Consider the following 26153-nt stretch of genomic DNA (forward strand, 5'->3'; position numbering starts at 1 on the left):
GTGAAAAACTGGTCAACACCTGTAGAAATCAGAGAAATGCAAATCAGAATTATACTAGGATTTCATCTTACTCCAGTCAGAAGGGCAATTATCAAGAAACAAATTATCATAAATATTGGTGAGGATGTGGGGAAAAGTTAGTCATGCAATGTTAGTGGGTCTGCAAACTATTACAACCATTCTGTAAAGCAGTATGGATATTCCTCAACAAACTAGACGTGGAACAACCACGTGATCCAGCTATCCCAGTCCTCGACTTTTAATCCAAAAAAAACTCAAATCAGTGTATTGTAACAATACAGCAACTTCAGTGTATATAGAGGCACATTTTACAATAGCCAAGTTACAAAATCAGTCCAGATGCCTATTAATAGATGGATGGATCAAGAAAATGTGGTATATATACACAATGGAGTTTTACTCAGCCATAAAGAGGAATGAAATAATGGCATTTGCTAGTAAATGGATAGATATGGAGAAAACCATGTTATATGAAATAAGCTAGACTCAGAAAATCAAGGGTCGAATATTTTCTTTATATGTGGAAGCTAGAGAAGGCAGTGGGGGAGAGAATCGGATATCTTAAAGATTTAGAGAAGATCAATAGAGTAGAAGTAGGAGAATGAACTGGGCACTGTGGCACATGCCTATTATCCTAGTGACTCAAAAGGCTAAATCACTAGTTCAAAGCCATCCTGAACAACTTAGCAAGACCTTAGGCAACTTAGAGTGACGCTGAAATAAAACATAAAAAGGGCTGAGAATGTGGCTCAGGGGTTTAGCGCCCCTAGGTTAGATTCCTGGAACCAAAAAAAAAAAAAAAAAATGAAAGGCCTTGACTATTCTGGGTCTCTTTATTTTTTCCAAATGAATTTTATAATTGCTTTTTCTATTTCTATAAGGCATGACATTGGGATTGTAATTGGAATCAGATTGAATCTGTATAACTTAACACCAAAACAAACAAACAACCCAGTCAGTAAATGGGCTAAGGAGCTGAACAGACACTTCTAAGCTGTAAAATTTATCAACAAATATATGAAAAAATGTTCAACATCTCTAGTAATTAGAGAAACGCAAATCAAAACTACTCTAAGATTTCATCTCATACCAGTCAGAATGGCAGCTATCGAGAATACAAACAAGGGGCTGGGTTTGTAGCTCAGTGGTAGAGCACTTGCCTTGCACGTGTGAAGTACTGGGTTCAATCCTCAGCACCACATAAAAACAAAATAAAGGTATTTAAAAAAAAGATACAAACATCAATATGTGTTGGCAAGGATGTGAGAGAAAAGGCACATTCATACATTATACATTGCTGGAGGGACTGCAAATTGGTACAATCAATCTGGAAAACAGTATAGAGATTTCTTAGAAAATTTGGAATGGAACCACCATTTGACCCAGCTATCGCACTCCTTCCAAAGAACTTAAAATCAGCATACTATAGTAATGCAGCCACATCAATGTTTATAACAGCTCAATTCACAATAGCTAAACTGTGGAACCAATTTAGATGCCCTTCAATAGATGAATGGATAAAGAAACTGTGGTATATATACACAATGGATGAAAGAATAAAATTATGCCATTTGCAGGTAAATGGATGAAGCTGGAGAATATCATGCTAAGCGTGATCCAATCCCAAAAAACCAAAGGCCGAATGTTCACTCTGATAAATGGATGCTGACCCATAATGGGCGTGGGGGATGGGGAAAATGGGGGAACTTTGATTGGGCAAAGGGGAAGGAAAGGAGGGAGGCGGGTACAGGGGCAAGAAAGATGGTGGAATGAGATGGAAATTATTACCCTAGGTACATGTATGACTACACATATGGTGCGATGCTACAACGTGTACAATCAGAGAAATGAAAACTTGTGCTACACTTGTGTACAATGAATCAAAATGCATTCTGCTGTCAAATATACCTAATTAAAATAACTAAATACATTTTTTTAAAAAAGAATGGAAGGAAGGAAGGGAAAGGAAAAGAAATGGAAGGAAATCTAACAATCATTTTATATACATATATAAATATACAAAAAGAAATTTCACCTTTGTGTATATGTAGACAGTACCAATCAAAAATAAATAAATAAAGGAGTGAAAGGGAGATCAGTAAAGAGAAAACAGGGAGAGAAGGGAAAGAAAGCAAAGGGAGAATGGGGATTAAAGTCAAGTTCCTTGTATGTATAATTATGTCAAAAGGAACCCAAATACTATGTATAAATAATAATGCTCTAATAAAAAAGATTTCAGAAATGTTAACATTATGAAATGGTTAGATAAAACTACATAAAAAGGATCATAAATAAGTTTGGTTAAGATTTATAGATTACCGAAGTCCAGAATTCAAGTCAGTTGTAATTCTGTACACCATTACTGGTGTAATTCTGTACACCAGTAGCATACAACAACAAACACAACTACCATTTAAAATAGAAAAAAAGGGGGGGAGGGAGAATGGTGGAATGAGTCAGACATTATTCCCTATGTACATGTATGATTGCAGGACTGGTGTGTATTGTGTACAGCCAGAGGAATGAGAAGTTGTGCTCCATTTGTGTACAATGTGTCAAAATGTATTCATTCTACTGTCATATATAACTAATTAGAACAAATAAATAAATAGGAAAAAACATACATAATCTAGGCATATGTCTAACAAAATATATATAAGAACTATATAGAGAAAATTATAAAACTTTAATATAAAAATTAACCTGAGAACCCTGCCAAGGGAAGATTTATCTGCTGGTGCCATTCACTGTACCTAGCCCTATATAATGAATCATTTCAATGCTTGCTACAGCCCTCTAAGCTAGGTTCTTTTATTCCCGCGTTAAAATGAGTAAATTCAGTCTCAGACAGGTAAGGAACTCTTGCAAAGTCCAGAGTTATAACATGATGCTACCTCCCTGGGAAGCCATTTGGGTTCCATTGAATGATACAATTTATGGTAAATTTCTGGTGATTCAGGAAAAACAAGTCAGTTATGGGGCCATTTCTGCTCAGACCTGTCATACCAGCACTGATTTTTAGAGATAGTGTTTCACTGAGCAGAAACTATTGTCAAGTGGGTGGAATTCCATGTTGCTGCTGATAAGCTAACTCTGGTTTGGGCTGTCTGTTGAATGCCAATTTCAATCCAGTTGAACCAACAGGGATGATGACTCCACCTCTGGCCTGAGCCAGCCTTCACTGAGCAACAGCTTAGGAGGAGATCATGTGTGACTAGGTATGAACACAAGAAAGAAAAGCAGAATAGTGATAACTCATCTCTGAGGTGAAAGAATAAACAAAAAGACTCTTCCTAGGTTTATCTGAGATAAAGGCAAATCAAAAACTTCAAGCAAAATACAGCCAATTCTCCACCCCTCTCTTAGCACAGTCAAAAAGAGAGGAACTTTGCATTTGAATCAATGTGGATTTTTGTTTTCTTCTTAACTTTTGTAAATGTTAACAAATAGTAATCACTTAAAGCCAAGTCTAGAATATATCAGTAGTGAACATGCTTTCTCTTAATGTCACTGTGTGAGGCAGGAATAGGGCCACTTTCACTCTTTCTACAGGAAAGCCTATGGCGGCCTTCTCAGTAAATGCAGCCTGGTTCTCCCTTTGTGGCCTGGTCCCCCAGGCTCTGACTCATTATCCCTATTCAGACATGGAATAGAGACGTAAGGCAGTTGAGGAGGAAGCTAGGGCAAGATGAATCCTTTAAAGCTTCTATAGATATAAGTTCAACATAAAAGTTTATGTTTTCAGCCAGACACTGTGGCACACACCTGCAATCCCAGTGACTCAGTAGGCTGAGGCAGGAGGATCTCGAGACCAGCCTCAGCAACTTTGTGAGACCCTCTCTTAAAATAAAAAATAAAAAGGACTGGGAATGGAGCTCAGTGATAGAGCACCCAGGGATTCAATTCCCAGTCTCTCTCTCCTCCCTCCCTCCCTCTCTCTCTCTCTCTCTCTCTCTCTCTCACACACACACACACACAAACACACACACACACACACATTTTTATTTCTACTGTTGCATAGCTTTCTGGAAACTAAAACAGACTTCGGCTGCCAGTAAGAAGGAAGCAAAACAAAGCATGATTGGACTTTGAATTAAAAATCAGTTCCAATCTTCAAATCTCCACCAGCTCAACTGCCCATAAAGTTTGAGGACAGACAATCAGTGACTTCATGCATGGTTTCAATATTTTTTCCTTCCCATTTTGAGGAAGCTAGAAGCCATGAGCTACTGAACTAAAGATGTCAATTAAGGAGGAAAGATATGGGGTGTAGGAAATAGGAAAACCAGCATAGCAGAACAGCAAAGAGAACCCCCAAATTTGGTGACAGGAAATACCAGAATGACTGCTGGGCCTCAGGTGTGAATGCTAACACATCCAGGTTGAAGTAGAGCAGAAGCTCTTCAGGACCAAATCCCTGGGAGGTTCAGCATCCTGAGAAAAGCTGTTAACAATTAACAGAGATTTGGTGTAAGTAGGTAGATAACTAATTTTAATATGTAAATAGGCAAAGTATTGTTTTATTATATACAAGACAATCAGTTTCCTAATATGTCATGATCTATAAATTCTGACGAGGTATTTTTATTATCAACAGTTCAAAGTATAGTTTCCCACTGTGATTTCCTATTTGACTTAAAAATTGAAAAATATGTTGTAAAATTTGCAAATATAAGAGGATTTTTAAATACATATTTTTGCTTGATTTCTTTCTTAATTTTATTGTAGGCAAAGAATTGTGTCATATAATATGAGTTCTTTGGAATTCATTGAAACTTGCTGTATGACAAAGTCCAAGCCCGGGTTTTGTACATTAAGAATGCACATTTTCTTCCGGTTTTGTTTGTTTGGTTTTGTTTTGTTTTGCTTTGCTTTGTTGGTATTAGACATTGAAATAAGGAGTACTAAACATTGAACAAAGGGGTACTGTGCTACATCCCCAGTCTTTCTTATTTTTTATTTTGAGACAGGGTCTCCCTAAGTTATTGAGGCTGGCCTCAATATTGCAGTCTTCCTGAGTTAGTGGGATTATAGGTGTGCGCTACTATGCCTGGTAGAATGCAGTTTTTCTAATTGGGGGCATTTTTCTTATATTTATCCAGCAAATCAAAGTCATTATGTATATGTAAGTTTTCTAAATCTTTACTTTTTGTTTTGTTGGTTTATCAAGAGTTGGCTAAAGTATATTAAAATCTCCTACACTGGTGGTGGATTTGTTAATTCCTCTGTGTGGGTTTATCATCTTATATTCTATATAAAAACTAGAGCATAAAGGTTTAACATTGAATGTGTTCCTGGTAAATTAAACTTTATTATCAATAGTGATCTCTCTGTTACTAATAATGCCTTCTGTCCTAAAAGTTTTTATTTAAAAGTCCTCTGAGCTTTCTTTTGCTTAATATTTATTGGAAATTCTTTTTTATACCCTTGTGTTTTGAACCTTTCTGTGTTTTAGGAAGTTTCTAGCAATTGTTTATTGTAAAACATTTTTTTCTTCCTTCAAACAATATCACAAATTCTTTGACTGTCAAGTTTGTCATTTTAATTTTATTTCTAATATACAAAGACATGTCTATCACCTAATTTATTACCTTAATTTTTCTTGCCTTTTTTATGCTGTCTCCCCATGTTTTCTTATTTTCATTTGTTTGCCTATATTTCTCATTCCTTTTTCCCCACCAGTAATTTGGAAGTGATATTTCCTATTTCTCTTACTTTAAGAGTTTATCCTTGAAATTATACCACACTTACTATACTTAAGTTAATATCTTTAGACATAGAGTGATATGAGAATTTGGGAACATTTAAACTTGTCACCTCCCCCTCAATTTGAATTTTATGGTATCCATTTCATATTTTATCCATTCTATTTTCTGCTCTCCTTATTAATTAATATTATTGATTGTGCTGTTATTTTATCCTATCATTTTCATTTATTTATATTTTTCATTACTAGTCCTTCTTACATCTGAGACCCTTTTTCCATGATAATTTCTTTTTCCTAAAGTATATAATTAAAATAATTTTAGTAATTGCCTTAATAATTAGCAAATATCTCAGGCTGTAGGTGGAAATTGCTCCTAATTTTTCTTTATCTGAAAATATCTTTATTTATCACAATATTTGAAAGATAGTTTTGCTGCTACACAGTTCTGAGAAGGCTTTCAGAATATTACACTGGGCTTCTGATTTTATTCATGGTTTTTTGTTTTTTTGTTTTTGTGGTGCTGAGAATCAAACCCAGTGCCTCACATGTGCTAGGCAAGTGCTCTACCTAGCCACAACCCCAGCCCAATTATTCATGATTTTTGAGTAAGTTGATGGAAAGTAAATGTTAATTTATCTGAAGATGGTTTTTGAAAATCTTCTAATTGTGCACATCTTGTTAAAAGATGCTAATCAATCCAGGTAAATATAAAATATATAAATCTTATCTGTGTGCTTCTTTCTTTTAAAAATCTTCTCTCTGTCTTTGGTGTTCTCTAGTTTCATTACATTGTATGTATTAGAATGGTTTTCCTTTTTGCTGTCCTGTCTGGTATTTGTTTTTCTTCTTTTATTTCACATTAGTTGAGAAAAAAATCAGTTACTAGATTTTAACTTAGTTATTGCTTCCCCTTCCTTCATTTTTTTCTTCTGATTCCTAGTAGGCATAGATTAGACCTTCTCATTCTGTGATCTATTTCTCTAGCCTTCTCCCCAGCTAATATTTCTTTCTTCTTTGAAAGTTCTATTTTATTCTTCCACAAACCTCCCAAGTCATTTTGTATAGCTTCTTGTCCCTATTTATTTATTTATTTATTTAGTGTTGTCAGGGATTGAACCCAGGGCCTCGTGAATGCAAGTGCTACTCTACCAACTGAGCTATATGTCCAGCCCCATCCCCTATTTTTGAGAGCATTAATATTCAGGATATACAAAGAACTCAAAAAACTTAACACCAAAAATAACAATCCAATCAATAAATAGGCAAAGGAACTGAACAAGCACTTCACAAAAGAAGAAATACAAATGGTCAAAAAATATATGGAAAAAATATTCAGCATCTCTAGCAATTAGAGAAATGCAAATTAAAACTACACTGAGATTCCATACACTCCAGTCAGAACAGCAATTATCAAGAACACAAGTAACAAGCTGGGGGTGGAAGCACAGCACATGCCTGTAATCCCAGTGGCTGGGAAGGTGAGGCAGGAGGATCAAGAGTTCAAAGCCAGCCTCAGCAATTTAGCAAGACCCTAAGCAACTCAGAAAGACCCTGTTTCTATATAAAAAATAAAAATGGCTGGGGATGTGGCTAAGTGGTTAAGAGTCCCTGAGGTTCAATCCTGGTACCAAAAAAAAAAGAAAAAAGAAAAGAATAAAAGTAATAATAAATGTTGGCGAGGATGTGGGGAAAAATGTTCACTCATACATTGCTGGTAGGACTGAAATTGGTGGAACCACTATAGAAAGCTGTATTGAGATTCCTCAGAAAACTTGGAATGAAACCACCATTTCACTCAGTTATCCCACTCCTCAGTTTATATTCAAAGGACTTAAAATCAGCATGCTACAGTGACACAGCCACATCAATGTTTATAGCAGCTCAGTTCACAATAGCCAAGCTATGGATCCAAACTAGGTGCCCTTCAACAGATGAATAAATTTTTTTAAAAAATGTAATACACACACACACACACAGACACACAGACACACACACACTGGAATATTATGAAGCTATGGAGAAGAATGAAATTTTGGCATTTGCTGCTAAATGGATGGACCTGGAGAATATCACGCTAAGTAAAATAAGCCAATCCCAAAAAAACAAAAGCTGAATATACTTTCTGATATGTGGATGCTAACCCACAACAAGGGGGATAGGGAGGGAAAGAATAGAAGTTCATTGGATTAGACAAAGGAGAAAGAAAGGGGGTGGGAATAGGAAAAACAGTAGAATTAATTGGACATAACTATCCTTTGCTCATATATGAATACGTGACCGGTGTAACTCAACATTATATATACCCACAGAAATGGAATTCTAATTGGAATGGATTGTACTCTATATATGTATAATTTGTCAAAATACACTCTACTGTCATGTATATCTAAAAACAAGAAATAAAAATACCCATATGCCATCTACCAGCTCCTTCTCAATCATACCCTGGTTCTCATAGTAATCTCTTAATCTCATATTTCTTCAAATATTTATCATTATATAGACTAATTTTGCTTCTTTCAATCCATGTGTTCTCCCTCCCATCTCTTTAATTTTATAGTTTGCAGCCTATCTAAGAAACTGGATAGGTTTTCTGTAGTTACCCATGGTCAAAATGTAGCTGAATGGGACTGGTTGTAGCTCAGTGGTAGAGCACTTGGCCTCACACATGTGAAGCACAGGGTTCAATATTCAGCACCATGTTAAAAAAAATAAAGATATAAAAAATTAAAAAGATATAGCTGATATTATAACTATGTTGTAATTTAATAAATTCCTCTGCCATTTGTAATTTTTTTTTTTTTTTTTTTTTTTTTTTTTTTGCGGTGCTGGGAATTGAACCCAGGACCTTTGCACTTCCTAGGTAAGCACTTTACCACTGAGCGAAATTCCTAGCCCTGTAATTTTTGATCATTGGTAATTAGGTCTTTTGGGAGGAGAGTGGGGGGAGAGAAGGTACTAGGGATTGAACTCAGGGGCACTTGACCACTGAGCCACATCCCCAGCCCTATTTTATATTTTATTTAGAGACAGGGTCTTACTGAGTTGCTTAGTGTCTCACCATTGATGAGGTTGGGTTTGAACTCAAGATCCTCTGCCTCATCCTCCCAAGCAGTTGGGATTACAGGCATGCGCCACTGTGCCTGGATGAATCTTTATTTTATTTATTTTTTTAGCTGTAGAAGGACACACAATACCTTTGTTTATTAATTTATTTTTTATGTGGTGCTAAGGCTTGAACCAGTGCCTCACGCATGCCTCACACAGACAAGCGCTCTGCCACTGAGCTACAGCCCCTAAATCTTTATTTTTAATGGATTATTTTAGCCAGTTTTTAAACAATTTAATTTTCATCTGTTTTCTGGGGGAAAAAATTACCTCTTACCTTTTTAAATAGTTATTCTGCTTGTGAGGCAGAAGGAAGTGGGTTGCAAGTTGCAGCTTAGGCAACTTAGTGAGACCCTGTCTCAAATAAAAAGTTAAAAGGAATTGTTGGGGATATACCTTAGTGATAAGAGTGCCCAGTACCACCACCAAAAAAAATTATTCTAGCTAGTGGCACATGCCTGTAATCCCAGCTACTCAGGAGACTGAGGCAGGAGGATTGCAAATTCAAGGCTAGCTTCAACAATTAGTGAGACCTGTTTTAAAATAGAATTTAAAAAGGAAGGGCTGGGATGTAGCTCAGAGGTAGATTGCCCCTGTGTTTAATCCCCAATACTGGGAAAAAAAATTTTTTCTGAATTTTCTGTAAATTATATTATCTTAAGTCCTCAACAGATCTACTATTTTCTTCAGACTCTTTGCACACAATGGTTTATTTCCTTGTTTGGTGATTTTTATGAGAGCACATTTTTTTAATCTCATTCCATAGCAAATTAGCAATCCAATTAAAGGTGCTCTCAATATTTCCCTTTGTTTCTCTTGCAAACCATCGTGCCTTTTGGACTTGGGAGACCTTCATCAGGGAGTCTAGAATTCTTAACCCTTTTGCCATGGTACAAGTTGATGCTCATGGCTTCAGATTTTGCTTTCTTTTGCTTGTTATTTGCTTGTCATCTGTTCTTTTCCATTATACTTTTATCTTTAAAATAGTTTTGTGTTCCATAGCCTATTTTGTAATGCTGTTTTCTGAATAAATATTTTTAGGCTCCATGAAAAGTATCATTTTGTAGTAAATAAGACTTCATTTACCTGAACTATGAAGTGAGGAAATTCAGTCATAGATAGTCTTTGATGAAGACCAACATCTGACTTAAAATTAGGGCAATATCCTTTCTTGTCACTGGATATCTATCATGTCCAAGTGGCTGCCTGCTGGGATATGGATCTGTAAATAGATACTTTCTCAAAAAAATGCTCCTTATTGTTGTTCTCATCATAATGTTACACTGATGCTTTTCTCAGTATTGAGTTCTCACATAAAGTAGAAAGGTCTTCTCTAATGGAGAACAGGGTAAAATGGAAAAAGAGGACTGTTTCTAGGCAGCAGTAATATATTTGGTTTGAGAAAATGGTCATCTTTATGTGTTTTTCAACCACATTCAGCTTAGGGATTTGTTTTGTGCCAAGAAAAAATTCTGTCTCCTATATTTTGTGGCTAAACACCTGTTTATACAAGTCCAAAAAGTACGTCCTTAAATCTAACTTCATTCCCCCTGACTCAGCCATTTAGGAAGATAAATACAGTGGATTTCCAGTGAAAGAAAGGCAGATCTTGATCTCTATATGAATCCAAACTTCTCCTCAAAGAACAACTGTGATTTCTTACAGAGTCTGCCTTCTGGTGCAAGATGCCTATGGGATGTTTGGTGAAGTGTACTTAGAAGGTGCCATGTTGAAGGGCAGACAGTTGGAAGGGAAGTCCTGCAGGCTGGCAGGAATGAAGGTTCTACAGAAAGCCACCAGAGGAAGGTAAGGCTGCACTGAAAGTGCATCCAGTTTGCTACAGTGGCTGGTTTTTTGATTAACCTCTTATTTCTAATATTATTTTTAAAGACAATAAGCCAGGGTCATCCTATATTTTGCCAGTAAAACAAGGCCAGGAATTGAGTGGAACCCATAATATACCTCTAGGACAAAACTATAATTGAACAACAAAAAGAATTATGCAGTTTAGTGGTTCATAATTTTATTAAAATTAAGAAGATAAAATGGAGGTAAAAAACATCTATATCTCCCAGACTCATGAAGACTAAAGGAGATGAATGAAGTGTCTCTGATATAAAACATGTTAACAGGCTCAGGTTGTGGCTTAGTGGTGAAGCACTTGCCTAGCATGTGTGAGGCACGGGGTTCAATCCTCAGCACACACATGAATAAATAAAATAAAGGTATTGTGTACATCTACAATTAAAAATTTTTTTCTTTAAAAGTTAACTGTTATTAGCATTTTGTTTGCATAAAAAATGTGCTTCACCATCAGTTAGACCTTGTTTCCATTTTTCTTAATTCCCTCATTCCTAGAAATTAATATAGAGACAATAATATTACTTATGCTTCTTCAAATCCTGTTTCAAGTTGGAGTGTTTTGAGATAGCAACATGCCCAGGCATATCTATTTGCTCAGTGATCCTGTCATACACTATGACCAGTTATCTAGTCTAGACCATCCACACTCACCTTTTCAAATGGTCTTCTACATCTACCTCATCAGCTCACCAGAATGCTTAGCATCCTGGAACAAGCTGATGACCACTGACACTTAGTTCATAATTAAAAAAAAAAACAAGGAGAAAAAGAAAATAAAAAGATAAGAAGTGTTGTATAAATGTGTTTTAATTCTAAAGATTTGTTTTCTGTATCAGTTTCTAACAATAAAGTATCTTTATATGACAATTTATATAAATGAAAATCTAATTTAATAAAAAGACATTTTATGAGCTTTAAGCAAAACTCTTTAAGTTGTTGGATCTTTGTGCTTCCCATAGTAAGCAGGCTTATTCTCTGCCAAATGTCATGGCATCTTACACTGAAATGTTTGAATAGGCAGAGGTGTAATGCTGTGTAGATCCAGCCCAAACCACAGCTGTTATATGTCCAGTAATCATCCTAACCTATGAATTAGAGAAAAGAATAAACTTTTTATGTGTGTATGGCACTAGAGATGGAATCCAGGGGTGATTCACCACTGAGCTGTACGCCCATCTCTTTTTCTAGTTTTTTATTTTGATACAGTCTCACTAAGTTGCCCAGGCTGGCTTCAAACTTGTGATCCTTTTGCTTCAACCTCCTGCATGCCTGGGATTATAGGGATGAACTACCTCACCTGGCAAAAAGAAACATTTTTAATGGAACTAGCTCATCAATATAATGAATTAATATAAACAGTGATTGGGGGGTTCTTAATCTTGTTACCTCTCTTTCTTCAAACAGTATGTTACTTTAGCTCTCTTGATGTTTTGTTTAATTATAGTAATATCAGCTTATACTAGTATCTGAAGAGGGAGGAACCTATTATGAGTATGTAATATTCTGATTTTGAAGTATTTATTGACATCCCCAGTGGTTTGCATAATAACCATTAGTATGGCCATTCATTTTTTTTTTTCAGTCTTGGGGGTTGAACCCAGGGTTGCTTTACCACTGAAACATCCCCAGCTCTCTTTATTTTTATTTTATTTTGAGAGAGGTCTCACTAAGTGACTAAGGCTGGCCTCAAACTTGCCATTCTCTGGCCTTAGCTTTCCAAGTTGCTGGGGTTACAAGCATGCACCACTGTGCCTGGCCATTAGTGTAGCCAGTCTAAATTGTAAAAATTTACTAAACATTTCTCCTGACTCACTTTAGTTTTCCCACAGGCCTCAGCTCTGTGTCCTGTTTGCATTTCCTGTGGCACCATGAACATGAGTAATAGCTCTGCTCAAGAACTTGTCTTCCTGGAAGTATATTTCATAGACAGATATGTAGGCTCTGAGAAGATGCAGGAACATTGTATTGATCATATAGATGTGTATTGTAGCAAATGCTTCCCTTTTGTGTAAAAAAGGTGTTCAGTATTATAATGTAATTACATTATACATTTTGGGGTGAGTAGGGGAGGATTTGCCCAGATGTTTGGAGAGCCTAGCCAGACATAGGAAAAGTTTGGGTCACATGAACTTGATTAAGGCTGAACCTCATTTCAGTACTTATTAGAATATTCTTTTAAACAGTTTCAGACCCACAAACGTTTGAAGACTAAGAGTAGTTAGGATAAAATTATATTCCTCCCCTGAGACTAATGGGGCAGTTAACATTCACTCCTGCATAGGTATTTAGAAAGGAGTGCCCCTTGACCTATACCACCCACCTAGGTTTGACAAAGACATGAGTGGATTCCCTCCTACCAGAAGATGTTCTAGGACCAGAAAGCTATTCTGACTGAAGAGTGCAACAATTAGAAATACTGCTGGGGACAAACCAGCATGACCAAGCCTGGATCAAGGGGTTATTGGCTCTAGGAAGTTCATATGCCTTCATCATTATGCTATATGGACATAGATATATCTAATATTCATCCAAGTCTTTATAGATTACTCTGGAAGCCTAACTACTTTCTACAATGTTTCCACAGGAAATTTTTTACATGGCAAATGTAGTGAATAGTCCAAATGATTCATTTACCAATAAACTTTTTCTTCTTCTTCTTCTTCTTCTTCTTCTTCTTTTTTTTTTTTTTTGTGTGTGTGTGTGGAACAGGGGGTTGAACCCAGGATTTAACACATGCTAGGCAAGTGCTCTACCCTTGCAGCCTAATTTACCAATAAATTTTTAACCTCTTTCTGTATTTGAGTTGCAGACAAAATATTTGATACTTTTTTAAGGTGGGATTAATTTCTTTATTTTATACATTTAACCTTATTTTGATATGTAGCCATCCAATACATATTTAGATTCTCCTTTTGTTCCTTTGGAAGCTATATTTCTTCAAAACAAATTATTAAATAGTTTTGGAATGCTGGACATTATAATTGCCTATTAGTGACATCATCCGTTGTCAGTTATCCACCCATGGCCCAGTAAACACAATATTGTCTCTCTTTTTTTTCCAAAGAATTGTGTTTCGTAGCAACTCTCATAAACTTAACAAAATAAATTTTTTGTAAAGCTTAATGAAATCTGCTTACTTTCAAAAATTCAAGCTAAATTATTAATTTTGTAATTATAATACCTAATATAGAAAACAACTTTTTTGTATGTGCCTACAATCTCAGCTACTTAGAAGGCTGGAGCAAGGGGATCACTTGAACCCAGGAGTTCAGGGCCAGCCTGGGCAGAACAGCAAAACCTTGTCTCAAAAAACCCAATGGAAATAAATATTTTTTACAGTTAAAAGATAGTTGTATGTTTGGGCTAAGTCATAAAGTCCACCAGATTTTATCTGTTCTGTATTTCTGGTGATGGTACATCACTCATCCCTACTTGCTATTTGAGGTCCATGTAGAAGGAGACTGAAGGCCATAGAACTGTCCTCGCAGACAGATATGCTGCTGGAGTACTGCAAAGGGAGCATGACTAAGCTCCCTGCCTCAGTCTAGAAGACTTACCAAAAGACAGCCATCCTGACTTTGTTTTTCTATGACATTTGGAGGATCAAACCCAGGGGTACTCTACCACTGGGGACACACACACACCCGCCCTTTTTATCTTTTTAATTTTGAGAAAGACTCTTAGTAATTTGCCTAGGCTGGCCTCATATTTGCAGTCTTCCTATATCAGCACAGCTGGGAATCAGATGTGCACTACCAAACATGGTTTCTGTAACATATTTTGGATTTGAGTGTCTATACTGACTGGTCAGAGTAAGAAGAGTCAGAAAAATCACCCCAATTTAAATTTAAAGACTATAAAATTTTCAAAGCAACACTGGCTACTCATTCTTATTGGCATAATGCAGGTCCTGCCTACGCTTCCTTCCTCTCCAGAGTTTTTACTGCTATTTATCTAGTGCTGTTCTTCCAAGGCACACCCTGACCTTTGTCCTCACCAGTGGCCTGTGCAACAGTTTAGTAGGTCAAACAAGCTGAGAGGTAGCGTTGCTTTGGTGCATGTGTATGAATGTTATCTTTCTTATTGTTGATTATTCCATGGTTTTATTTTTATGTGACAGGACAATAATGAGAAAAAGAACAAAATTTTCATGAAATAAGTTTAACCTATAACTAACAAATTCAATTATTTGGCAAAGGGATAGGAGATCCTCTTCAGTTTAAAAAATTGACATATATGGTGGTGCACACCTATAATCCCAGCTAGTTGGAAAGCTGAGGCAGAAAGATTGCAAGTTCAAGGTCAGCTGGGCAACTTAGTGAGAACTTGTCTCAAAGTAAAAAAAAAAATGGGGGAAGCAGGTGTAGCTGAGTGGCAGAGTAATTGTCTATATGCACAATCCCACTGCCAGGGGGAAAACATCCTACAGGTTTATTTTATTTATTTCCTATCCAGTTAAAACAAAGACCACTAATCTCTGAATCTAACATATATTATTAATTTGTAGGTGCTATTTTTTGCAGGGATCTTGATGGTCCCTTTTAAAATAATGTACTGGAGAAGATTTTATTAGAGACTTTTTAGTTAGTACTCAGTGTATAGAGAAGGCTCTGCCTCAGTACTGAAAGTGACAAAGAAGGTAATTGACAAGGTGATTGACCTTGTATTGCATCCCTTTAAATGGAAAGCAGGACAGCCACAAGTACCAGAGCAGTTCAAGTGACTAGATAGGTCTTAGCTGACTTATTTCAAAAGATTTCATAATAGAAGTGAGAACAAATGATATGGCATAAAGAAGGCTCTTTAAATAGACAATATAAGATGTCTGTGAACATATAAAAGTAGGAATAAGAGAGTACATGTGAAAGGAAAATAAGAGGATTTATTGAAAAGAAAATTCACTCACTTATTCAGTAAATATCATTTAGTACATATTTGTTCTGTGCCCCTGAGCAGTCACTGAGCTACATATGATGTTAGATTTGGAGGCTTTACCCCCTAAACCAGAATATACTGAGGTATTAAGTTAGTTAGATAAAAGCCTTAAATCTGAATATTAGGAATTATACATTGAGCTGGGAGAAATTGGGGTTCTTATGTGGGGTTTTTTTTTTAGTTTTTTTAAATTAATTTTTAATTTATTTTAATTAGTTACACAAGATAAAATGCATTTATGCACTTTGATATATCATACATATATGTACGTGTTGCAGAATCATATTGGTTATGCAGTCACGTATATACATAAAGTAATAATATCTATTTCATTCTACTATCTTTCCTATCCCAACATCCCTTCCTCTTCCTTCCCATCACTTCCCTCTACCTGATCTAAGGTAATGCTATTCTTCTCTAGTGCCCTCCCCTTATTGTGAATTAGCATCTGCATATTAGAGAAAACATTCGGCCTTTGGTTTTGTGGGATTGGCTTATTTCACTTAGCATGATATTCTCCAACTCCATCCATTTACTGGTGAATGCCAAAATTTCACTCTTCTCTAAAGCTGAGTAATATTCCATTGAGTATATATACCACATTTTATTTATCCATTCATCTATTGAGGGACACCTAGATTGGTTCCATAGTTTAGCTATTATGAATTGAACTGCTATAAACATTGACATAGCTGCATTACTGTAGTATGCTGATTTTAAGTTCTTTGGGTATAAACCAAGGAGTGGGATAGCTGCGTCAAATGGTGGTTCCATTCCCAATTTTCTGAGGAATCTCCATACTGCTTTCCATAGCAGTTACACCAATTTGCAGTCCCACCAGCAATATATGAGTGTACCTTTTGCCCCACATTCTTGCCAACATTTATTATTGTATTCTTGACGATTGCCATTCTGATAGGAGTGAGATGAAATCTTAGTGTAGTTTTGGTTTGCATTTCTCTAATTGCTAGAGATGTTGAACACTTTTTTCATGTATTTATTGTTCTATTGTACTTCTTATTCTGTGAAGTGTCTGTTCAGTTCCTTAGTCTATTTGTTGATTGGCTTATTTGTGATTTTGATGTTAAGTTTTTTGAGTTCTTTATATATCCTAAAAATTAATGCTTTATCAGAAGTGTATGTGGTAAAGATTTTCTCCCATTCTGTAGGCTCTCTCCTCATGTTATTGTTTCCTTTGCTGAGAAGAAGCTTTTTAGTTTGAATCCATCCCATTTATTGATTCTTGATTTTTTTTTTCTTTTATTTTAGGAGTCTTGTTAAGGAAGTCAGATCCTAGGCCAACATGGTTGAAGATTTGGGCCTATTTTTTCTTCTGTTAGGGTCTTTGTTCTAGTGCCTAAGTCTTTGATCCACTTTGAGTTGTTTTTGTGCAGGGTGAGAGGTGGAGGTTTAATTTCATTTTGCTACATATGGATTTCCAGTTTTCCCAGCACCATTTGTTGAATAGGCTATCTTTTCTCTACTATATGTTTTTGGCACCTTTGTCTAGTATGACATAACCATATTTATGTGGGTTTCTCTCTGTGTCCTCTATTCTGTACCATTGGTCTACAAATCTATGCTGGTGTCAATATCATGCCAATTTTTATAACTCTGTAGTATAGTTTAAGCTCTGGTATTGTGATGCCTCCTGTTTCACTTTTCTTGCTAAGGATTGCTTTAGCTATTCTGGGTCTCTTATTTTTCCAAAAACATTTAATGATTGCTTTTTCTATTTCTATGAAGAATGTCATTGAAATTTTAATAGGAATTGCATTAAATCTGTATTACACTTTTGGTAATATAGCCATTTTGACAATTTTGACAATTCTGCGTATCCAGGAGCATGGGAGATCTTTCCGTCTTCTGAGCTGGAAAGAAAAGAAATTTCCTCAATTTCTTTCTTTAGTGTTCTGTAGTTTTCATTTTAGAGGTCTTTCACATCTTTTATTAGATTGATTCCCAGGTATTTTATTTTGGGGGGGGCTATTATGAATGAGGTAGTTTTCCTAATTTCTCTTTCAGTGGATTCATCACTGTTATATAGGAATGCATTCGATTTATGGGTGTTGGTTTTATATCCTTCTACTTTGCTGAATTTTTTTATTAGTACTAGAAGTTTTCTCATGGAATTTTCTGGCCCTTCTAGATATAGAATCATGTCATCACCAAATACTGATAGTTTGAGGTTTTCTTTACCTATATGTATCCCTTTAGTTTCTTTCTTTTGTCTAATTGCTGTGGCTAGAGTTTCAAGGATGATGTTGAATAGAAGTGGTGAAAGAGGAACATCCTTGTCCCAGTTTTTAGAGGGAATTCTTTCAATTTTTCTCCATTTAGAATGATGCTGGCCTTGGGTTTGGCATATATAGCTTTTATAATGTTAAGGAGTGTTTCTACTATCCCTTGTTTTTCTAGTGTTTTGAACATGAAGTTGTACTGTATTTTGTCAAATGCTTTTTCTGCATCTCTTGAGATGGTCATATGATCCTTGTTTTTAAGTCTATTGATCTGAGGAATACGATTATTGATTTCCATATATTCCATATATTTCCATATATTCCCATATATTTCTATATATTGATCCCTGGGATGAACTCCACTTGATCGTGGTGCACTATGGTGAGTTTGGAAAGATTATTTCTTTTTCTATTTCATGGACATTTTGAGGACTATTGATGTTAATTCTTCTTTGAAAGTCTTGTAGAACTTGACTGAGAATCCATCTAGTCCTGGGATTTTCTTGTTAGTAGGCTTTTGATAGTGTTTTCTATTACTTGAAATTGGTCTGTTTTAATCGTGTATGACCTCTGCATTCAGTTTGGGGGTAAGTCATATGTCTCTATAAATTTGTCAATGTCTTCAGTATGTTCTTATTTTATTGGAATATAAATTTTCAGTATAGTTTCTAATTATCTTCTGTATTTCAGACATGTCCATTGTGATATTTCCTTCTTCATCTTATATTTTAGTAATTTGAATTTTCTCTCTTTTTCTCTTCATTAGCCTAACCAGGGGTTTATCTATTCTATTTATTTTTTCAAAGAACCAACTTTTCATTTTGTCAATTGTTTCAATTGTTTCTTTTGTTTTGATTTCATTGATTTCAGCTATGATTTTATTTCCTATCTTCTACTTTATTTGGTGTCGATTCATTCTTCTGTTCCTAGGGCTTTGAGATGTAGTATTAGGTCATTATTTTGTTGACTTCTTATTATTTTAATGAATGCACTCAATGCAGTGAACTTTACTCTTAGTATTGCCTTCATAGTGTCCCAGAGATTTTGGTATGTCGTATCAGTATTCTTCTCATTTACCTCTAAGAATTTTTTTATTTCATCCTTGATCACTTCTACTATCCATTCATCATTCAATAGTGTATTATTTAGTCCCCATTTGTTACAGTAGCTTATATTTTTATTGATATATTGATTTATATATATATTATATATATATTATTATATATATAAAATATTTTATATATATATTATTGATTTCTAATTTCATTTCATTGTGGTCTGATAGTATACAGGGTACTAGCTCTGTTTTTTTGTATTTACTAAGAATTGCTTTGTGGCATAAGATATGGTCTGTTTTAGAGAAGGAGCCATGTGCTGCTGAGAAGAAAGTATATTTGCTCGCTGAGGGATAAAATATTCTATATATGTCTGTTAAGTCTAAATTATTGATTGTATTCTGTAGTTCTATAATTTCCTTATTTAGTTTTTGTTTGGAAGATCTGTCCAGTAGTGAGAGAGGTGTGTTAAAGTCACCCAGTATTAATTTATTACAATCTATTTGACTCTTGAAGTTGAGAAGGGTTTGTTTGATGTACATAGATGCTCAATTGTTTGGGGCATAAATATTATTTATAATTGTCATGTCCTGCTTATATATACTTCTCTTAAGAAGTATGAAATGTCCTTCTTTCTCTTCTGATTAACTTTGGTTTGAAGTCTACTTTTTCTGAGATGAGAATGGAAACTCCTGCTTGTTTACCCAATCCATATGAATGACAAGTTTTTTCCCATCCTTTCACCTTCAGCCTGTGGATATCTTTGCCCATGAGGTGAGTCTCTTGAAGTCAGCATATTGTTGGGTCTTGCTTTTTAATCCAATCTGCCAATCTATGTCTTTTGATTGATGAGTTTAGACTGTTGATTGATGCTATATTTTATATTCCTTGTAATTTTGATTTATTTCTGGTTTTTGATTTGTCTTAGTTTCTTATTTGGTTGAATGTCCCTTTAGTGTAGCTCCTCCCTTTGCTTGTTTTCACTTTTTTTTTTTTACTTCATCCTCATGGAGTATTTTGTGGAGAATGCTCTGTAATGTAGGCTTTCTAATTGTGAATTCTTTTAATTTTTTTTTTATCATGGAAGGTTTTAATTTCATCTTCAAGTCTGAAACTTGATTTTGCTGGGTATTAAATTCTTGATTGGCATTCATTTTCTTTCAGAGATTGAAATATATTATTCTAGGACCTCCTAGTTTTGAGGGTGTGGGTTGAGAAATCAATTCAGATCCAAATTGGTTTTCCCTTATACATAACTTGATTTTTTTTCTCACAGCCTTTAAGATTTTATCTTTATTCTGTGTTAGTCATTCTCACTATAATGTGTCTTGATGTGCGTCTGCTGTAATTTTGTACATTTGGGGTCCTGTAAGCCTCTTTTCCATTCCATTCTTTAGGTTTGGGAAATTTTATGCTTTTATATCATTGAACAGATTGTGCATTTCTTTAGTTTGTATTTCTGCTCCTTCATCTATTCCAATAACTCTCAAATTTGGTCTTATCATGTTATCCCATAATTCTTGGATGTTCTGCTCACGGTTTCTTATCATCTTCTCTACATGGTTACCTCTACTTTCAAGATTATATATTTTGTCTTCATTGTCTGAGGTTCTGTCTTCCAAGTGGTCTAGTCTGTTGTGATGCTTTCTATTGAATTTATAATTTGGGTTACGGATTCCTTCATATTGAAGATTTCTGATTGTTTTTTTTTTTTATGATCCCTAACTCTTTATTGAAGTGGTCTTTCACTTCCTGTATCTTTTCTTTGATTTCACTCCTTATACTATTCTTTACCTCACATATCAATTTAACTATGTACAATTTGAACTCCTTTTTGGACATTTCTTGTACTATGTTATCAATGGCTTCTGTTGTTGAAGCATCTTGTTTTTTTTTGGGGGGGGGGCACTTTATTCCCTTGTTTTTTCATACTGTTAATGTATGTTCCCATCCGGAAATATGCATCTTAGGCCACATAAATTCTACCCTGTAGAACTATAGTGTCCCTGAAGGTTTCCAGCACTTTGCCTTTACTAGTGAGACTAATATCAACAGCACTCAGTGTACACAATATATACCCTTAAATCTAATAGTTCCCACTAAGGCGTATACTGCATTTTTGTATTAAACCAAAATGATGAGTTCAATAACTATTTATATACAAACAAAAACTTTGTTAAAACGGTTTACAATTTCAAATAGTGGATGGGAGAACAGAGATGGTGTAGTATACGATATTCATGAGGGAGGAAGAGAGAAGCTAGAAGTAAAAATTCACAGGAAGAGTAGAAGAGGAACCAACAGAGATTGGCTGTTGATTGGAGAAATGTTGGAAAGAAAATCCAAGAAAATAGACAAAAGAAAGGAAGAATATGAACAAAGAGAGAAAATTAAAGACATAAGAATACAACAAAAATGCAAAACATCATTCATATATCATTGTCCTCCACACACTGGTGCATAAAATACATCCTGTTCCAAATATGGTAGAGAGATTAGCAAATCAAAAAATAAAATAAAATAAGATAAATCTTGCTGGGAAGTCAAACTGTCTCTGTCAATGTTCAACAGTTTCTCAGCTCTTTCTCTGAAGTCTCTCAAGATCACCAAACACCCAGATCAGCCCTAGCAAATCCAGTCTCTATCCCACCGAAATGGGCTTCAGATACCTCAGGCTTGGCCAAGCTGCAGTCCCAAGATCTCAGTGCTGCTCCTGCTTGCAGAGAGACCACCAGGGATACACTCATGCAAAGGAGCAATCCTGAGATGCAACATATTTTACAATAAGAACAATGAAGATATCAGGAAAAGTTTAATTTGCAAAGACCTATTTTCTCACTGGGATAAGAAAGGAATGTCTAGAAATGTAGTAACCTGAGCAACATTATAAAGCCAAGCTTTAATTTCTTCATTTTCATCAACTGCTAAATGAACTCTAATGGATTAAGGGGAAAAAAGGAGGAGCAATTTACATGCCTAGGTCAGAAGAATATGAAATATACCATTGGTGGTAAAATTCAAAGGAGTACAATTAAACCAAACTGGTTATTGTCCCCAGAACATCACCCCTGAGTAAATACAGAAATAGAATCAAAAGAAAGGCAGCATCCTCAAAAGAAGACATGAAGTAGCCATAAAGGAGGTTTTATTAAGTCTAAACTGAAGTAACTAACAAAGAACATGGCTGAACCTTGAAAAAAGTGAAAGAAGCCAGACACAAAAGATCACATATTGTCTGGTTCCATTTGTATAAATATCCAGAACAGGCAAATACACAAAAATCTTCTCAGCAGATCAGTTGTTGCTGTGAGCTGTGGGAAGGACAAATAGATTCTACTTTGAGAGTAATGACAGTATTCTGGAATTGAATTGAGGTGATATATGCACATTGAATTGTACATTTTAAAGTGGTTAATTTAATGTTATATGAGTATTGCCTCACTTTTGAAAGAAGTAAAATGAACCAATTGCCTAGAAAGTACTTACACTGAATTATTAATATGACTATCAATGTTTCATAAGAAACATTTGAAGAATAGTTTCTAAATGGAACTTCTGGGTGTATTCCACATATTTCAAAAAGACACAACATAGGAAGTAGAAACTCAAAAAGGAAATGTCAATCATTATTAACCATTATTAGCTATTAATGCTGTTGTGGGGAAATAAGGGCAAGAATTTATTTACTAACATGGGCACCCTCTAAATCAGTCCATCACCTTTATCTTTCAAAAAAAGCTCTTTAAGATAAGACAGCTGATTTTACCTCTATCTATTCTGCTTTCAATATAAATGAAAGTTAAAAATCAAGATTTTGATTAACATATACAAAGGGAAAACAACAGACTACAACAAGGCTTGGAACACCCACATGGTTGATCATAGGAAGGAAGATGGGTGAGAACCACAAGCCACCTGAAAGACTCTATTTGAACAATTTAGGGTAAGCATTAAACAATATAGGTAACCATTACCAAGTACTGACCCAGCCACCTTCCCTTCAGCTACTGAAGTTTAACATTCAAAACTTTTCAGCTATACTTAATGCTATTAAACAAAAATAAATTCACATTATTGCCAATTAGATAAAAGAAGTTCTGCTTTGCGTACAGTCTTTTATTTGTTGCTCTCTTTACTTGTTCATTTATTTATCAAGGACACTGGGATGAAGTCAGTTTCAGTCCTCAAAGCAATTCTATTCTAGAGAGCAGCAGGTTTTTAATACTTTTGCTGCAGGGGGGTGAGAGTGTGTCCCCTCATCTGCTTTGGTCAGTTAGGGGAGGCTTCACCAAAGGGGAGGCCTTTGGGTGAGATACATGGGTTCATAAGAGTTTCTAGGTAGAGGCTCTGGGAAGAGCATCAGGGTAGAATAAGCTTACTCTTTCTCCTAGTCAGGTTATTTGCCCAGTGTCTTTTGAACAAAAATAGATTGATTGAAGCGTCAAAATGTTATTTTTAATTTGTGTCTTCCATAGCAGTTAGTATAGTGTTCAATATAAATCTAATTTATAAATGATGAAATCTAAACCAAAACAAACTGTTAAAAAAAATCTTTTTCCTAGCCATAAGGTACAAATTTTTTAGAAGTATTCTCAAAAATGGCTTTGCTCTTCCTCTCACTCTCTGACCTACTCTCATGTAACCAAGGGACAAAGTGAGACTAAGTTAACTCTGAATTATTTGAATATGTGTGCCAAGCTTATGAAGGAGATTTGCCTATTAAATGACAGAAACTTCCAGGAGCCCAGCACAGTGATGTATGCCTGTAATCCCAACTATTGAGGAAACTGAGGCAAGAGGATCCCAAGTTTAGGGCTAGCCAGGGCAACTTAATGAGACCCTGTCTCAAAAAGTAAAAAGGGCTGGGGATACAGTTCAGTGTTAGAGCAGGCCTAGGTTCAATTCCCAGCACCAAAAATAAAAGAATATCCCTGTGAGGGGATGCCACTGTGCTTTACTATAAACAAAATGTAAAAAGAAAGATAATCAAGAATAATTTAGATCTAGGCATGATAGAGCTTACCTATAATCCCAGCCGCTTCGGAAGGTGAGGCAGGAGGATGGCAAATTCAAGGCCAGCCTCAGCAACTTCATTAAACACACACACCCCAATCTCAAAATAAAAATAAAAAGTATAGAGTATAGCTCAGAGGTGGAATATACCTGGATTAAATCTCTAGTACCACAAAAAGTTCATTGATTAACTAATTGATTAAAAATTTAAAAATTTAATAATTAATAATTTAGAAGAATAATGGAGTTTAGAAGGGTACTGTTTTTTTCAAGGCAGAAAATAAATCCAGTTGAAAGTCATTATGACTTAAATTACCTGATAATACTGAGAAAGAATAGATAATGAAGTTGTTGGAATTAAAAGTACAGAGAGATTTACTTGAAACAGGAATTTAAAAAAAAAAAAAACAGAAAGAAGGTCAGTTGATACAAGACATTAAAAACAAATACCACCTTTCCCTCCAGATTAGTAATTTAGCTAGTTAATTCATCCTTTAGCATAATAAGTCAGTAAATTTACTCTGTAGCACAATTCAGTAAATTGGCAGTTTTTTAATTCTTTTTTATTCTTCTCTTAGAAACCTACTCCTTTTCTCCACCAAAAATAAATAAATAAATAAATCCTAATTATCTACCAGTATGAGATTAATAGTTCTAAAACTCTCAGAGTTACTTTCTTTTTCTTTTAATAAAACTCTAAAGAGGAAGCTCACTACTGGTACAGTAAAAGCATGTAGAGTTGTTTGTTCTTTTCTGTTTGAAACTGGGAGGTAGATAGGTCAAGCCACTATAGCCTTCCCACCCAAATCTTAGGACTCCAGCAACACAGTTTGAAAACAACTGTTTAGAATTAATTGCTCATATAAATATTTTACATATTCAGTATAGATTTGTTTTTTATTTCTCTCAGGTCAATAGCCTAAGGTTATGATCAGGGAACACTGGCTAGCCATATGATTCCAAAGAAGCATTGAAATATTCCTTTGTTAATCTCAAATATGAAATCTAAATACTTATTTTAAATATGATTTTATTAGCTCTGTTCTCAAATTTGGAGAATTAATAAATTTTAATTTTTAAATAGAATACTCAAATCTTTATAATTTGCTGATACAATATCTCTTAACAAGATGCTGAAATTGGAAAGAAGAATTTGTATGTCACTAGTCACTGTTTCATTTAACCTTCAAACTACTGGCAAGTTGGGTAATGGTATTCATTTTTTAGATAAAAACCTTGAAGCTCTCTGAGGTTAAATAATTTGACTTTATGTTTGTAAGCTGGGCCTTGAACCAAGACCATCAAATTCCAAAGCCTGTGTTTTGAGTATTATACCTGACATTTAATTTTTTCCAGTTTTAGGAGAATTCATTTCTTTAAATTTTCAATTTATTTTATAGTTATAATTCCTGGCCCTTAAACAGAAATCTGATTATTTCTTGTCATTGATGTTGATATTAATTTATATTCTTGGTGTTTTCCATTGTTTCCAACAGCAATAAGCTCTCTATACTAGAATCATTCTGAGTTACCAGGAAGATGGTCAGGTCCATAGTAAATAATTACATGCTTTCCATTTAGTTAAAAAATTTTTTTCAGTTCACTTAGACCATTATTAATGAAAATATAAGTTAAGAAAGGTAACTTTTATTACCATTTAAAGAAAGAAAGAGAACTTACTTCTCTCCCTAGAACCTCCAACAACCAAGTGGGTTGTCATGAAGCCCTTACACCTGAGCCATACATTTGTAAAAAGCCTCAAATTGGATCTTTCAATGTTATCTGTGTCAAGAGCGGCGCTATTAATAATTATTCGGAGGTGGATTGTCTTTAAATGCAAGCATATATTCAGTCACACTAATCATCAAATATAAACAATTAATTCAAAAAGTGTTGGGTGTGGGGGAACACCCCAACTAGCACTCAATGCACACTAATTAAACACTCTAAGCAAATCATACAGTCCTAGGGCAACCACAAGCCCCAAAATACCTCTAATGCCACACAACTTCTCTTAGCCAAGGAATAGACGTTGTCTTTGTATGGTGATTCTCTCCAGCCGATGGCTGGACATCAGGGAATGGTGGAGTCAGTCCAGGGATGGTCAGCAAGGCGACCAGTCTCACCGATGTCCTTAGAGCAAAAACTCTTCAATGTGGCAGGACCAGCAATTTAAATACAGTTCCAAGTTGGTGATATATGTTGGCAATT

The 26153-nt window shown here is 35.1% G+C and overlaps 1 protein-coding gene across 13 annotated transcripts in view; it reads left to right on the plus strand.

The window, feature by feature from the left end:
- Positions 1-26153, plus strand: part of Spidr (scaffold protein involved in DNA repair) — a 410995-nt gene that overhangs the window by 343402 nt on the left and 41440 nt on the right. For all 13 annotated transcript variants that reach the window (XM_058574001.1, XM_058574003.1, XM_058574004.1 and 10 more), the window contains one exon: positions 10502-10642. In XM_058574001.1, coding sequence (XP_058429984.1) covers positions 10502-10642 — 141 coding nt within the window. The remainder of the gene's footprint in view (positions 1-10501; positions 10643-26153) is intronic.

This window comes from Marmota monax, unplaced genomic scaffold (assembly GCF_021218885.2).
Source record: "Marmota monax isolate L192 unplaced genomic scaffold, Marmota_monax_Labrador192_F-V1.1 WCK01_AAM20220418_F8-fsc00044, whole genome shotgun sequence".
Classification (NCBI taxonomy): Eukaryota; Metazoa; Chordata; class Mammalia; order Rodentia; family Sciuridae; genus Marmota; species Marmota monax.